General features: G+C 45.6%; 1 protein-coding gene across 1 annotated transcript in view; it reads left to right on the plus strand.

The window, feature by feature from the left end:
• The window catches only part of LOC117829112 (putative ferric-chelate reductase 1), a 34,281-nt gene that overhangs the window by 11,014 nt on the left and 12,430 nt on the right, over positions 1-10,837 (plus strand). The window contains exons 4-7 of the mRNA XM_034706663.1: positions 1,127-1,295; positions 2,464-2,655; positions 9,548-9,649; positions 9,810-9,954. Of these exons, the coding sequence (XP_034562554.1) occupies positions 1,127-1,295; positions 2,464-2,655; positions 9,548-9,649; positions 9,810-9,954 (608 nt within the window). The remainder of the gene's footprint in view (positions 1-1,126; positions 1,296-2,463; positions 2,656-9,547; positions 9,650-9,809; positions 9,955-10,837) is intronic.

Below are 10,837 nucleotides of genomic sequence, written 5' to 3' on the forward strand. Positions count from 1 at the left end.
TGATATATGTTGTGATATATGTTGTGATAAATGGTGTGATATAAGGTGTGATATATGTTGTGATATATGTTGTGATATATGTTGTGATAAATGGTGTGATATATGGTGTGATATATGTTGTGATATATGTTGTGATAAATGGTGTGATATATGGTGTGATATATGTTGTGATATATGTTGTGATAAATGGTGTGATATCTGGTGTGATATATGTTGTGATATATGTTGTGATAAATGGTGTGACATATGTTGTGATATATGTTGTGATAAATGGTGTGATATCTGGTGTGATATATGGTGTGATATAAGGTGTGATATATGTTGTGATATATGTTGTGATATATGTTGTGATAAATGGTGTGATATATGGTGTGATATATGTTGTGATATATGTTGTGATAAATGGTGTGATATATGGTGTGATATATGTTGTGATATATGTTGTGATAAATGGTGTGATATCTGGTGTGATATATGTTGTGATATATGTTGTGATAAATGGTGTGACATATGTTGTGATATATATTGTGATAAATGGTGTGATATCTGGTGTGATATATGGTGTGATATATGGTGTGATATATGTTGTGATAAATGGTGTGATATATGTTGTGATAAATGGTGTGATATATGTTGTGATAAATGGTGTGATAAATGGTGGTGAAAAGTGGGTTGAGGTGAACACAGGTTTGTTTGGCTCTATTTGATTACTCTTACATTTACATGTTGGTTGATGTTATCTCACTTCAGATGATACTGTGATTTTATGTGTGTTGTATGGCAGTAAAGGAAATCTCAGAGTTAAATTTAGGGTCTGTAGTCACAAAAAAACTAGCATGACTTTGAATTTAGCATTTCCTCAGGACTCCATCTGTAAAGACAGAATGACCAAATAGAGCACAGCGCTGGTAGACCTATCTCTGTCTGTTGATTACAGTCGATTGCCGGGCTTTCACTCTGGTATCTTGGCTGGTTTCTCAATGGAGGAACCAAGCTGGCCAGCATCCCCTGTGTGCCACCACTTAAAAAACAACCCTAACTATCCCTTTAATGAGCAAAATGATCTGGTTCCTGTTCTCTTCTCATGTCTTCTCTCTGTTTAATGGAGCTTTCTGTGTGCCTGCAGTGCTTCTGTGGTGCAGAATTACAAGACATTCTGGGTTGATGTTAGAAGTCCTCTGCTGACCTTCAACAACGACAGTACTGGTGTTTCTTCTTCAAATCCTCCAACTACACCGTTAAAAACCAGTCCCACCACAGTGAAAACTACAGTACATCCAGCTGCATCACCTGCTGTAAGCATGAATGACAAGAACAGTATAAAACTACAGCTGTCTTATAATGAAACAGCAAATACAGCTGCGCCTGTAGAGCTGTCACAATACCAGAACTGTTATTGATTACGTCAACTCATGTCTCACTCAGCAGTAAGAAAACACCAAAACATTCTCATAGTGAAAGTTAAAAACACAAACAAACATGGCTGCTGTTAGTACTCACAACTAGCATGTTAGCATTATACAGTTGTACTGGTGACATGATATCAGGAGAAGTTATAACACATATATAATACTGTAACAACTCTACTGTTTGTTAAACGTGTTCAGTGTAGATGTTCTTAATTCCTACAGTGTTGACGGTCAGTGAAGGCATCAGGAGAGGTGTAGAGTGTGTGAGCTGGAGAGAGGAGAGACAAGAGGAGAAGTTCTTCATTCATTCAAACATTGATTGTTGTTTTGTTGGTTGGCGTGATCACGGCCGACAGTGACCGGCTACTGAAGCTCAACGTGTTCACGTCTCGTCATCCCTACAGAGTCCAGACGGACGCTACAGTACATCTATATTTTCTGTAGGACTTACTGAATGTCATTAATTCTTCTGCTTGTCAGAGCCCCGTGGTGAGAGCTTTTTAGACTCTGATCCGGACTACAGTCCTGAGCAAAGCACCTCATCGGGTCAGAGGGGACAGGCCTGAGGTCGAGCAAGAGGGGCAGTCAGTAGAGGCAGGGGACGGGGAGTGAACGCCAGGGAAATGTACGTGCAGGAGGCGGGCAGAACGGCAGGACAGGATCTGATTGGTTTCATCATTTGGCTCCTGATGGCAGTGATTGGTTGGTGTTTTCCCAGGTTTACTCCGGCTGTAGATAGCAGCTTATTTTACCTCTTTTTTAAGAACACATTATGTATTGATTACCATCAGGACATAAAGATAATTTTAACCAGTAGAACAAAAAGTGGATCTAAATCTGACTACCAACCCCAGCTGTGAAAATATAAACCATGCATCTCTTTTCAAACCCTCTGTTCATTAATGATCAGCCTCATATGAAACTGTATTAACCTGACAGGAAATATAACAAGTGTTTTTACTAACAGACAAACTTTACTGTCAGACTTTAATTCTCTTCATGAAGAAAACCAGAACAACATACTGATATTATATTACAGCTGTTTGTCCTGCAGGTCTCCATCAGTGACTGCGATGTCACCAAGGTGTGTTTCAGTCAGCCATCAAACTGTGACCCTTCAGTCAGCACTGACTGTTATTTCATGTCAGCCAGAGTGTTGTTTCCCAGTGAAGGAGCCGTACGCTATGAGATGACCGGTCCCTCGGAGGGGTACATCGCCTTTGGATTCTCGGATGATCAGATCATGGTAATGTTTGAACATTTCTTTCTATGAATTATTTGATTCTTTGTGTTAGTTAAAACCATAATGTCTCAACATAAATATGTTCATATAGACAAGGAGTGGCGCTCCCTGTGAAGGACATGACAGAGATCCAAGTCAGGAATATTAAGTCACGAGAGTGGCAAACACAGTTTACAGTAGGCTGTTTTTATGTTGGTGATATTCCAGAATTCTGGACTCTGAAAGCCCTACCTGCTTAATAACTTACATTTACTATATAAACCACTGAAAACACTGACACAGTAACCCAGAAAAACATACTTAATATTTAAATAATATGATCAAGCACCGGGAGTCAGCGCGTCGATGCCAACCTGCTGCATGGAGAAAGAGGGGGAGAGACAGACTATGTGTAGTGTTACCGTAGCCCACAGACCAGCATGCTTTGACTGTTTTCTCAAAGAGCAGTTTGCATAATCCAGTTTACATTCACATGGACATTATAGAGCGCTTCATGAGCGAGTAAGCACTAAAGTTAATGCAAGAAAGACGATTAGAATGAACACTGGTCAGTTATCATTTTGACCTTTAGACTGGTTTGATTGATTCACAACGTGAAGTCATGCAGAGTCATAAGAAAACTCTCCTCATTAAAATGTCTGGTAGCTGTCAAATATGGCAGCATGACAGCAGCATTGTGAGTTTATTTATTTTAGTCCTGTGAGCCCCGTTCTTTTACTCTAACCTGAGCCTCTGGTCCATCATCCTGTGAGTCCATCACTTAACTCTAACCTGAGCCTCCTCTGGTCCATCATCCTGTGAGCCCCACACTTTTACTCTAACCTGAGCCTCCTCTGGTCCATCATCCTGTAAGCCCCACACTTTCACTCTAACCTGAGCCTCCTCCGGTCCATCATCCTGTAAGCCCCACACTTTCACTCTAACCTGAGCCTCCTCCTCCGGTCCATCATCCTATAAGCCCCACACTTTCACTCTAACCTGAGCCTCCTCCGGTCCATCATCCTGTGAGCCCCACACTTTCACTCTAACCTGAGGCTCCTCTGGTCCATCATCCTGTGAGCCCCACACTTTCACTCTAACCTGAGCCTCCTCTGGTCCATCATCCTGTGAGCCCCACACTTTTACTCTAACCTGAGCCTCCTCTGGTCTGTCATCCTGTGAGCCCCTCACCTTTACTCTAACCTGAGCCTCCTCTGGTCTGTCATCCTGTGAGCCCTGCACTTTCACTCTAACCTGAGCCTCCTCTGGTCTGTCATCCTGTGAGCCCTGCACTTTCACTCTAACCTGAGCCTCCTCTGGTCTGTCATCCTGTGAGCCCTGCACTTTCACTCTAACCTGAGCCTCCTCTGGTCCATCATCCTGTGAGCCCTGCACTTTCACTCTAACCTGAGCCTCCTCTGGTCCATCATACTGTGAGCCCTTCACTTTCACTCTAACCTGAGCCTCCTCTGGTCCATCATCCTGTGAGCCCTGCACTTTCACTCTAACCTGAGCCTCCTCTGGTCCATCATCCTGTGAACCCTGCACTTTACTCTAACCTGAGCCTCCTCTGGTCCATCATCCTGTGAGCCCTGCACTTTAACTCTAACCTGAGCCTCCTCTGGTCCATCATCCTGTGAGTCCATCACTTTACTCTAACCTGAGCCTCCTCTGGTCCATCATCCTGTGAGCCCCACACTTTTACTCTAACCTGAGCCTCCTCTGGTCCATCATCCTGTGAGGCCCACACTTTTACTCTAACCTGAGCCTCCTCTGGTCCATCATCCTGTGAGGCCCACACTTTTACTCTAACCTGAGCCTCCTCTGGTCCATCATCCTGTGAGCCCTGCACTTTACTCTAACCCGAGCCTCCTCTGGTCCATCATCCTGTGAGCGCATCACTTTACTCTAACCTGAGCCTCCTCTGGTCCATCATCCTGTGAGGCCCACACTTTTACTCTAACCTGAGCCTCCTCTGGTCCATCATCCTGTGAGGCCCACACTTTCACTCTAACCTGAGCCTCCTCTGGTCCATCATCCTGTGAGGCCCACACTTTTACTCTAACCTGAGCCTCCTCTGGTCCATCATCCTGTGAGGCCCACACTTTTACTCTAACCTGAGCCTCCTCTGGTCCATCATCCTGTGAGGCCCACACTTTTACTCTAACCCGAGCCTCCTCTGGTCCATCATCCTGTGAGCGCATCACTTTACTCTAACCTGAGCCTCCTCTAGTCCATCATCCTGTGAGTCCATCACTTTACTCTAACCTGAGCCTCCTCTGGTCCATCATCCTGTGAGTCCATCACTTTACTCTAACCTGAGCCTCCTCTGGTCCATCATCCTGTGAGTCCATCACTTTAATCTAACCTGAGCCTCCTCTGGTCCATCATCCTGTGAGGCCTGCACTTTTACTCTAACCTGAGCCTCCTCTGGTGTGTCATCCTGTGAGGCCCACACTTTCACTCTAACCTGAGCCTCCTCTGGTCCATCATCCTGTGAGCCCTGCACTTTCACTCTAACCTGAGCCTCCTCTGGTCTGTCATCCTGTGAGCCCTGCACTTTCACTCTAACCTGAGCCTCCTCTGGTCTGTCATCCTGTGAGCCCTGCACTTTTACTCTAACCTGAGCCTCCTCTGGTCCATCATCCTGTGAGCCCCGCACTTTAACTCTAACCTGAGCCTCCTCTGGTCCATCATCCTGTGAGCCCCACACTTTCACTCTAACCTGAGGCTCCTCTGGTCCATCATCCTGTGAGCTCCACACTTTACTCTAACCTGAGCCTCCTCTGGTCCATCATCCTGTGAGTCCATCACTTTTACTCTAACCTGAGCCTCCTCTGGTCCATCATCCTGTGAGCCCCACACTTTCACTCTAACCTGAGCCTCCTCTGGTCCATCATCCTGTGAGTCCATCACTTTAACTCTAACCTGAGCCTCCTCTGGTCCATCATCCTGTGAGTCCATCACTTTTACTCTAACCTGAGCCTCCTCTGGTCCATCATCCTGTGAGCCCCACACTTTTACTCTAACCTGAGCCTCCTCTGGTCCATCATCCTGTGAGTCCATCACTTTAACTCTAACCTGAGCCTCCTCTGGTCCATCATCCTGTGAGTCCATCACTTTACTCTAACCTGAGCCTCCTCTGGTCCATCATCCTGTGAGCCCCACACTTTTACTGTAACCTGAGCCTCCTCTGGTCCATCATCCTGTGAGTTCATCACTTTACTCTAACCTGAGCCTCCTCCGATCCATCATCCTGTGAGTCCATCACTTTAACTCTAACCTGAGCCTCCTCTGGTCCATCATCCTGTGAGCCCCACACTTTCACTCTAACCTGAGCCTCCTCTGGTCTGTCATCCTGTGAGCCCTGCACTTTCACTCTAACCTGAGCCTCCTCTGGTCTGTCATCCTGTGAGCCCTGCACTTTTACTCTAACCTGAGCCTCCTCTGGTCCATCATCCTGTGAGCCCCGCACTTTAACTCTAACCTGAGCCTCCTCTGGTCCATCATCCTGTGAGCCCCACACTTTCACTCTAACCTGAGGCTCCTCTGGTCCATCATCCTGTGAGCTCCACACTTTACTCTAACCTGAGCCTCCTCTGGTCCATCATCCTGTGAGTCCATCACTTTTACTCTAACCTGAGCCTCCTCTGGTCCATCATCCTGTGAGCCCCACACTTTCACTCTAACCTGAGCCTCCTCTGGTCCATCATCCTGTGAGTCCATCACTTTAACTCTAACCTGAGCCTCCTCTGGTCCATCATCCTGTGAGTCCATCACTTTTACTCTAACCTGAGCCTCCTCTGGTCCATCATCCTGTGAGCCCCACACTTTTACTCTAACCTGAGCCTCCTCTGGTCCATCATCCTGTGAGTCCATCACTTTAACTCTAACCTGAGCCTCCTCTGGTCCATCATCCTGTGAGTCCATCACTTTACTCTAACCTGAGCCTCCTCTGGTCCATCATCCTGTGAGCCCCACACTTTTACTGTAACCTGAGCCTCCTCTGGTCCATCATCCTGTGAGTTCATCACTTTACTCTAACCTGAGCCTCCTCCGATCCATCATCCTGTGAGTCCATCACTTTAACTCTAACCTGAGCCTCCTCTGGTCCATCATCCTGTGAGCCCCACACTTTCACTCTAACCTGAGCCTCCTCTGGTCCATCATCCTGTGAGCCCCACACTTTCACTCTAACCTGAGCCTCCTCTGGTCCATCATCCTGTGAGCCCCAAACTTTTACTCTAACCTGAGCCTCCTCTGGTCCATCATCCTGTGAGCCCCACACTTTCACTCTAACCTGAGCCTCCTCTGGTCCATCATCCTGTGAGCCCCACACTTTCACTCTAACCTGAGCCTCCTCTGGTCCATCATCCTGTGAGCCCCACACTTTCACTCTAACCTGAGCCTCCTCTGGTCCATCATCCTGTGAGCCCCACACTTTTACTCTAACCTGAGCCTCCTCTGGTCCATCATCCTGTGAGCCCCACACTTTTACTCTAACCTGAGCCTCCTCTGGTCCATCATCCTGTGAGCCCCACACTTTTACTCTAACCTGAGCCTCCTCTTGTCCGTCATCCTGTGAGGCCCACACTTTCACTCTAACCTGAGCCTCCTCTTGTCCGTCATCCTGTGAGGCCCACACTTTCACTCTAACCTGAGCCTCCTCTGGTCTGTCATCCTGTGAGCCCTGCACTTTCACTCTAACCTGAGCCTCCTCTGGTCTGTCATCCTGTGAGCCCTGCACTTTCACTCTAACCTGAGTCTCCTTTGGTCGGTAACATCTCAGTTAAATCTACAGAGGCTGTCGTTACGATTAAGAAGTTGAAGATGAGCTGTAATTGATTGATTAGTTGATTGATTGATTGATAAAAGTGTGAAACTCTACCAAGAATTTGGACCCAAAAGCCAGACTCTAGAGGCAAGCGAGAATTCAAAGTCTGTTTAAACAAAATCAAGTTGGGTACACAGGCAGGCAGTCAAACAGGAGAAGTATCCAAGACAAGAGGCAAACATCATTGAAGAAAAGGGACAGAAACTGGTCAAAAACCTTGAATTAACACAAGGAAACATGCTGAAACTCTGACACATGGTACAAGATGAAATCAGAAACATAGGGGAGCAGGGAGTCAATGGATCTGAAACAAGAGACAGGGGAAGTGACAAACAATACAACACAAAGCCCAGGACAAGAAACATGAGGAGAGATGAGACAAATCAACACCAAGAGAGACAAATAAACACCAAGATATGAGCATAAACTTCTGATCAAAGGTAGGAAACATCGTCCTGAGGGCAGGATGTGGCTCCTGGCTTACACAGACAAAGTCACGTTTGACGTCATGGTCAAGTTTTATTTTTGTCACGGTTGGAAAAACTGGAATGAGGACCCGACATGCAGACTTCAATTAAAAAAGGATTTAATAAACAAAAGGAATAAACAAAAACGTACTTAAAATAAGTCCACAAAAGAAAACACGAGGGCATCGTGAGGAGCAGGAGAAGACGTCACAGAGAACACGACACAGCATATCACAATGAACCGACACAGAAGGGTGGAAACACAGACTTTTATATACACACAGGGTAACGAGACACAGCTGAGGACAACTAGGCACAGGTGAGGACAATCAAAAGGAGGGAAGACCCAGGAAGTAAAACTACACCAAAACACAGGGAGCAAAAACTACAAAATAAAACAGGAAACTCACACAGGGAAGACAACACAAGACCTGAAACACTAAAACCACAAGGGAGACATGAGGTCAACTTATAATAAACAGAATACACAGAGAGGAAAACCAGACTGAAACACAACGAACATCTAGAGTTAAACACCAATGACAAGATACAAAACTAGGAAAACACAAATCAAACCAAAGCAACTCGTGACAGTTCTCAGGTCATAAAGAGGGCAGCTGGGGCTCAGTGGTAGAGTCGGTCGCCTCTAAGTCAGGATTTGATTCCAGGTCCCGCTATCCAAATGCCGAAGTGTCCTTGGGAAGTACAATTCAATCACTCAATCAATCAATCAATCAATCAATCAATCAATCAATCAATCAATCAATCAATCACTCAATCAATCAATCAATCAATCAATCAATCAATCAATCAATATTTATTTGTATAGCGCCAAATCACAACAAACGTTATCTCAAGACTCTTTTACAAACAGAGCAGGTCTAGACCACTCTATGTCAAATTATGAACAGAGACCCAACACCAAGACAGGATAAGACTCAGTCTGACCCCACCTTAATCCACCATGAGCATTGCACCTCACAGTATTTAGCTAGTTACAGCGGAGAGGACAAACTTCCTTTAACAGGCAGAAACCTCGAACAGGACCAGACTCATGTTAGACAGACATCTGCCTCGACCAAGTTGGGTCTGGAAAGAAGGATAGAGGAGAATAAGAGAGAGAGGGAGCGGTGATAGTGATGAGACCAGTAGTAGTAGCTGTTGCCACTGGCGTCCAGCACGTCTGTATCAGCTGGAGTCTGGAACGTCCACAGCAGGAGGACGTCTACGGCAGCTCAGATGAACCTACGAGACAAGGGAGCTCAGGGACTCCAGAAAGGTCTATGGTTAGTAACTTTAATGGGACAGGGAGAGTTAAAGTAAGTTAGGAGGGGGTTGGGGGGAAGGGGATGAGATAGGATCCCAGTGTGTCAGTGCGCCAGTTCCCCCGGCAGTCTAAGCCTATAGCAGCATAACTAAGAGCTGGTCCAAGCCTGATCCAGCTCTCTCTGTGGTGTGAATGTGATGTAATTTGAAGAGCTTATATTAGACACAGCTCTTTATAATCTCAGCCAGTTTAGCATTGACTTGAGATGCTAAATACAGCTGTAAGATGATCAATCATTGCCCTAAGAGTGACAGTCATAACCCTCAGCCTCCTCCTTCTCTTCTTCAGGGGAACGATGACATTTATATCTGTGGCACAGGAAGCGATGGTCTCGTGCAGCTGCAGCATGCTTTTTCAACAGGAAGAACCGCTCCACAAACTCTCCCTCTGGTACATGACACTGCTCATTTAAATGTGGTCGGGATTTTTCCTTTACAGATAATGAAATGTTTATCTTGACATGTAATAAGTGAACTCAGCTGCACACATCTCTGTGTTTGGGTTGTTTGTTTGGGTTTAACACAAAGCTGAACTTGTTTCTGTCTCGTAGGGGAATGTGTCTGATGTTAGAGCGTCAGTACAAGGCGGGGTGATCAGCTGTTCTTTCACCTCCATGAACACTCTGTCTACTGTGAGGACCACAGGGCTCAACAAATCCTACCATCTCATGTTTGCCTATGGACCCAGTAACAATGGTAACACAGACATCATGTAATGAAAAGGTGCATTTTGACAAAGAGTTCCGGGGTCTTTTAGCCCCCAGAACTACTTTCCCCTGAACTAAAAGGTTCCTGTGCCCCCATTATTGTCTGCGTTTCGACCGCGGGCTGAAGTCCCGGGTAGATTGTGTGAATCAGGCCAGTGAGGTATGGAGAAAAAAAAAGGAAATACACTACACCACCAGACCAGTAGAGGGCAGTAAAACAAAGAGGAATGCCATTCATCACAGATGACACCATAGAAGCAGACGTCTAACTAGAAGCTTTATCATAAAGGAAAGTTTGAAGCCTACTCTTAAAAGTAGAGAGGGTGTCTGCCTCCCGGACCCTGACTGGTAGATGATTCCAAAGGAGAGGGGCCTGATAACTGAAGGTTCTACCTCCCATACTACTTTTAGAGACTTTAGGTACGACCAGCAGGCCTGCATATAAGTCTGAGGTAGAAAAGTCTGAATTTTCAGTTTGGAGTCTGATGAATTGTTACGTCTGTATCTGGCATCTTACCTCATTGATCCATGTTCCTCCCACAGGATGCTGAAAAGTCTTTTTAATTGAATTTACAGACACCAGAAGTTTGAAACAAAAATTAATCAAAGCTCTGAAGTTTTCCAGTCAGATTTACAAAATGACGTAAAATGTTAAAGTCGTCAGTCTGACTAAGAAGGGAAGGGGTCAAGGGTCGTCCCTGACTGGAGGAGCAGGTGTTAATGTAAACTGGTGGTTTAAAACAGGAGTCAGTTCTACAGGGCTTCCTAATGCCTTTAAGTTCTACTGGCTCATACACTACAATAATGAAGTGTGGATTAAGGCTTGAATCCAAGCAAGGAAGCAAGAGGACACAGCTGGTCAAAGTACAGAT

The sequence above is a fragment of the Notolabrus celidotus genome, chromosome 17 (genome assembly GCF_009762535.1).
Source record: "Notolabrus celidotus isolate fNotCel1 chromosome 17, fNotCel1.pri, whole genome shotgun sequence".
In the NCBI taxonomy this organism is placed as follows: Eukaryota; Metazoa; Chordata; class Actinopteri; order Labriformes; family Labridae; genus Notolabrus; species Notolabrus celidotus.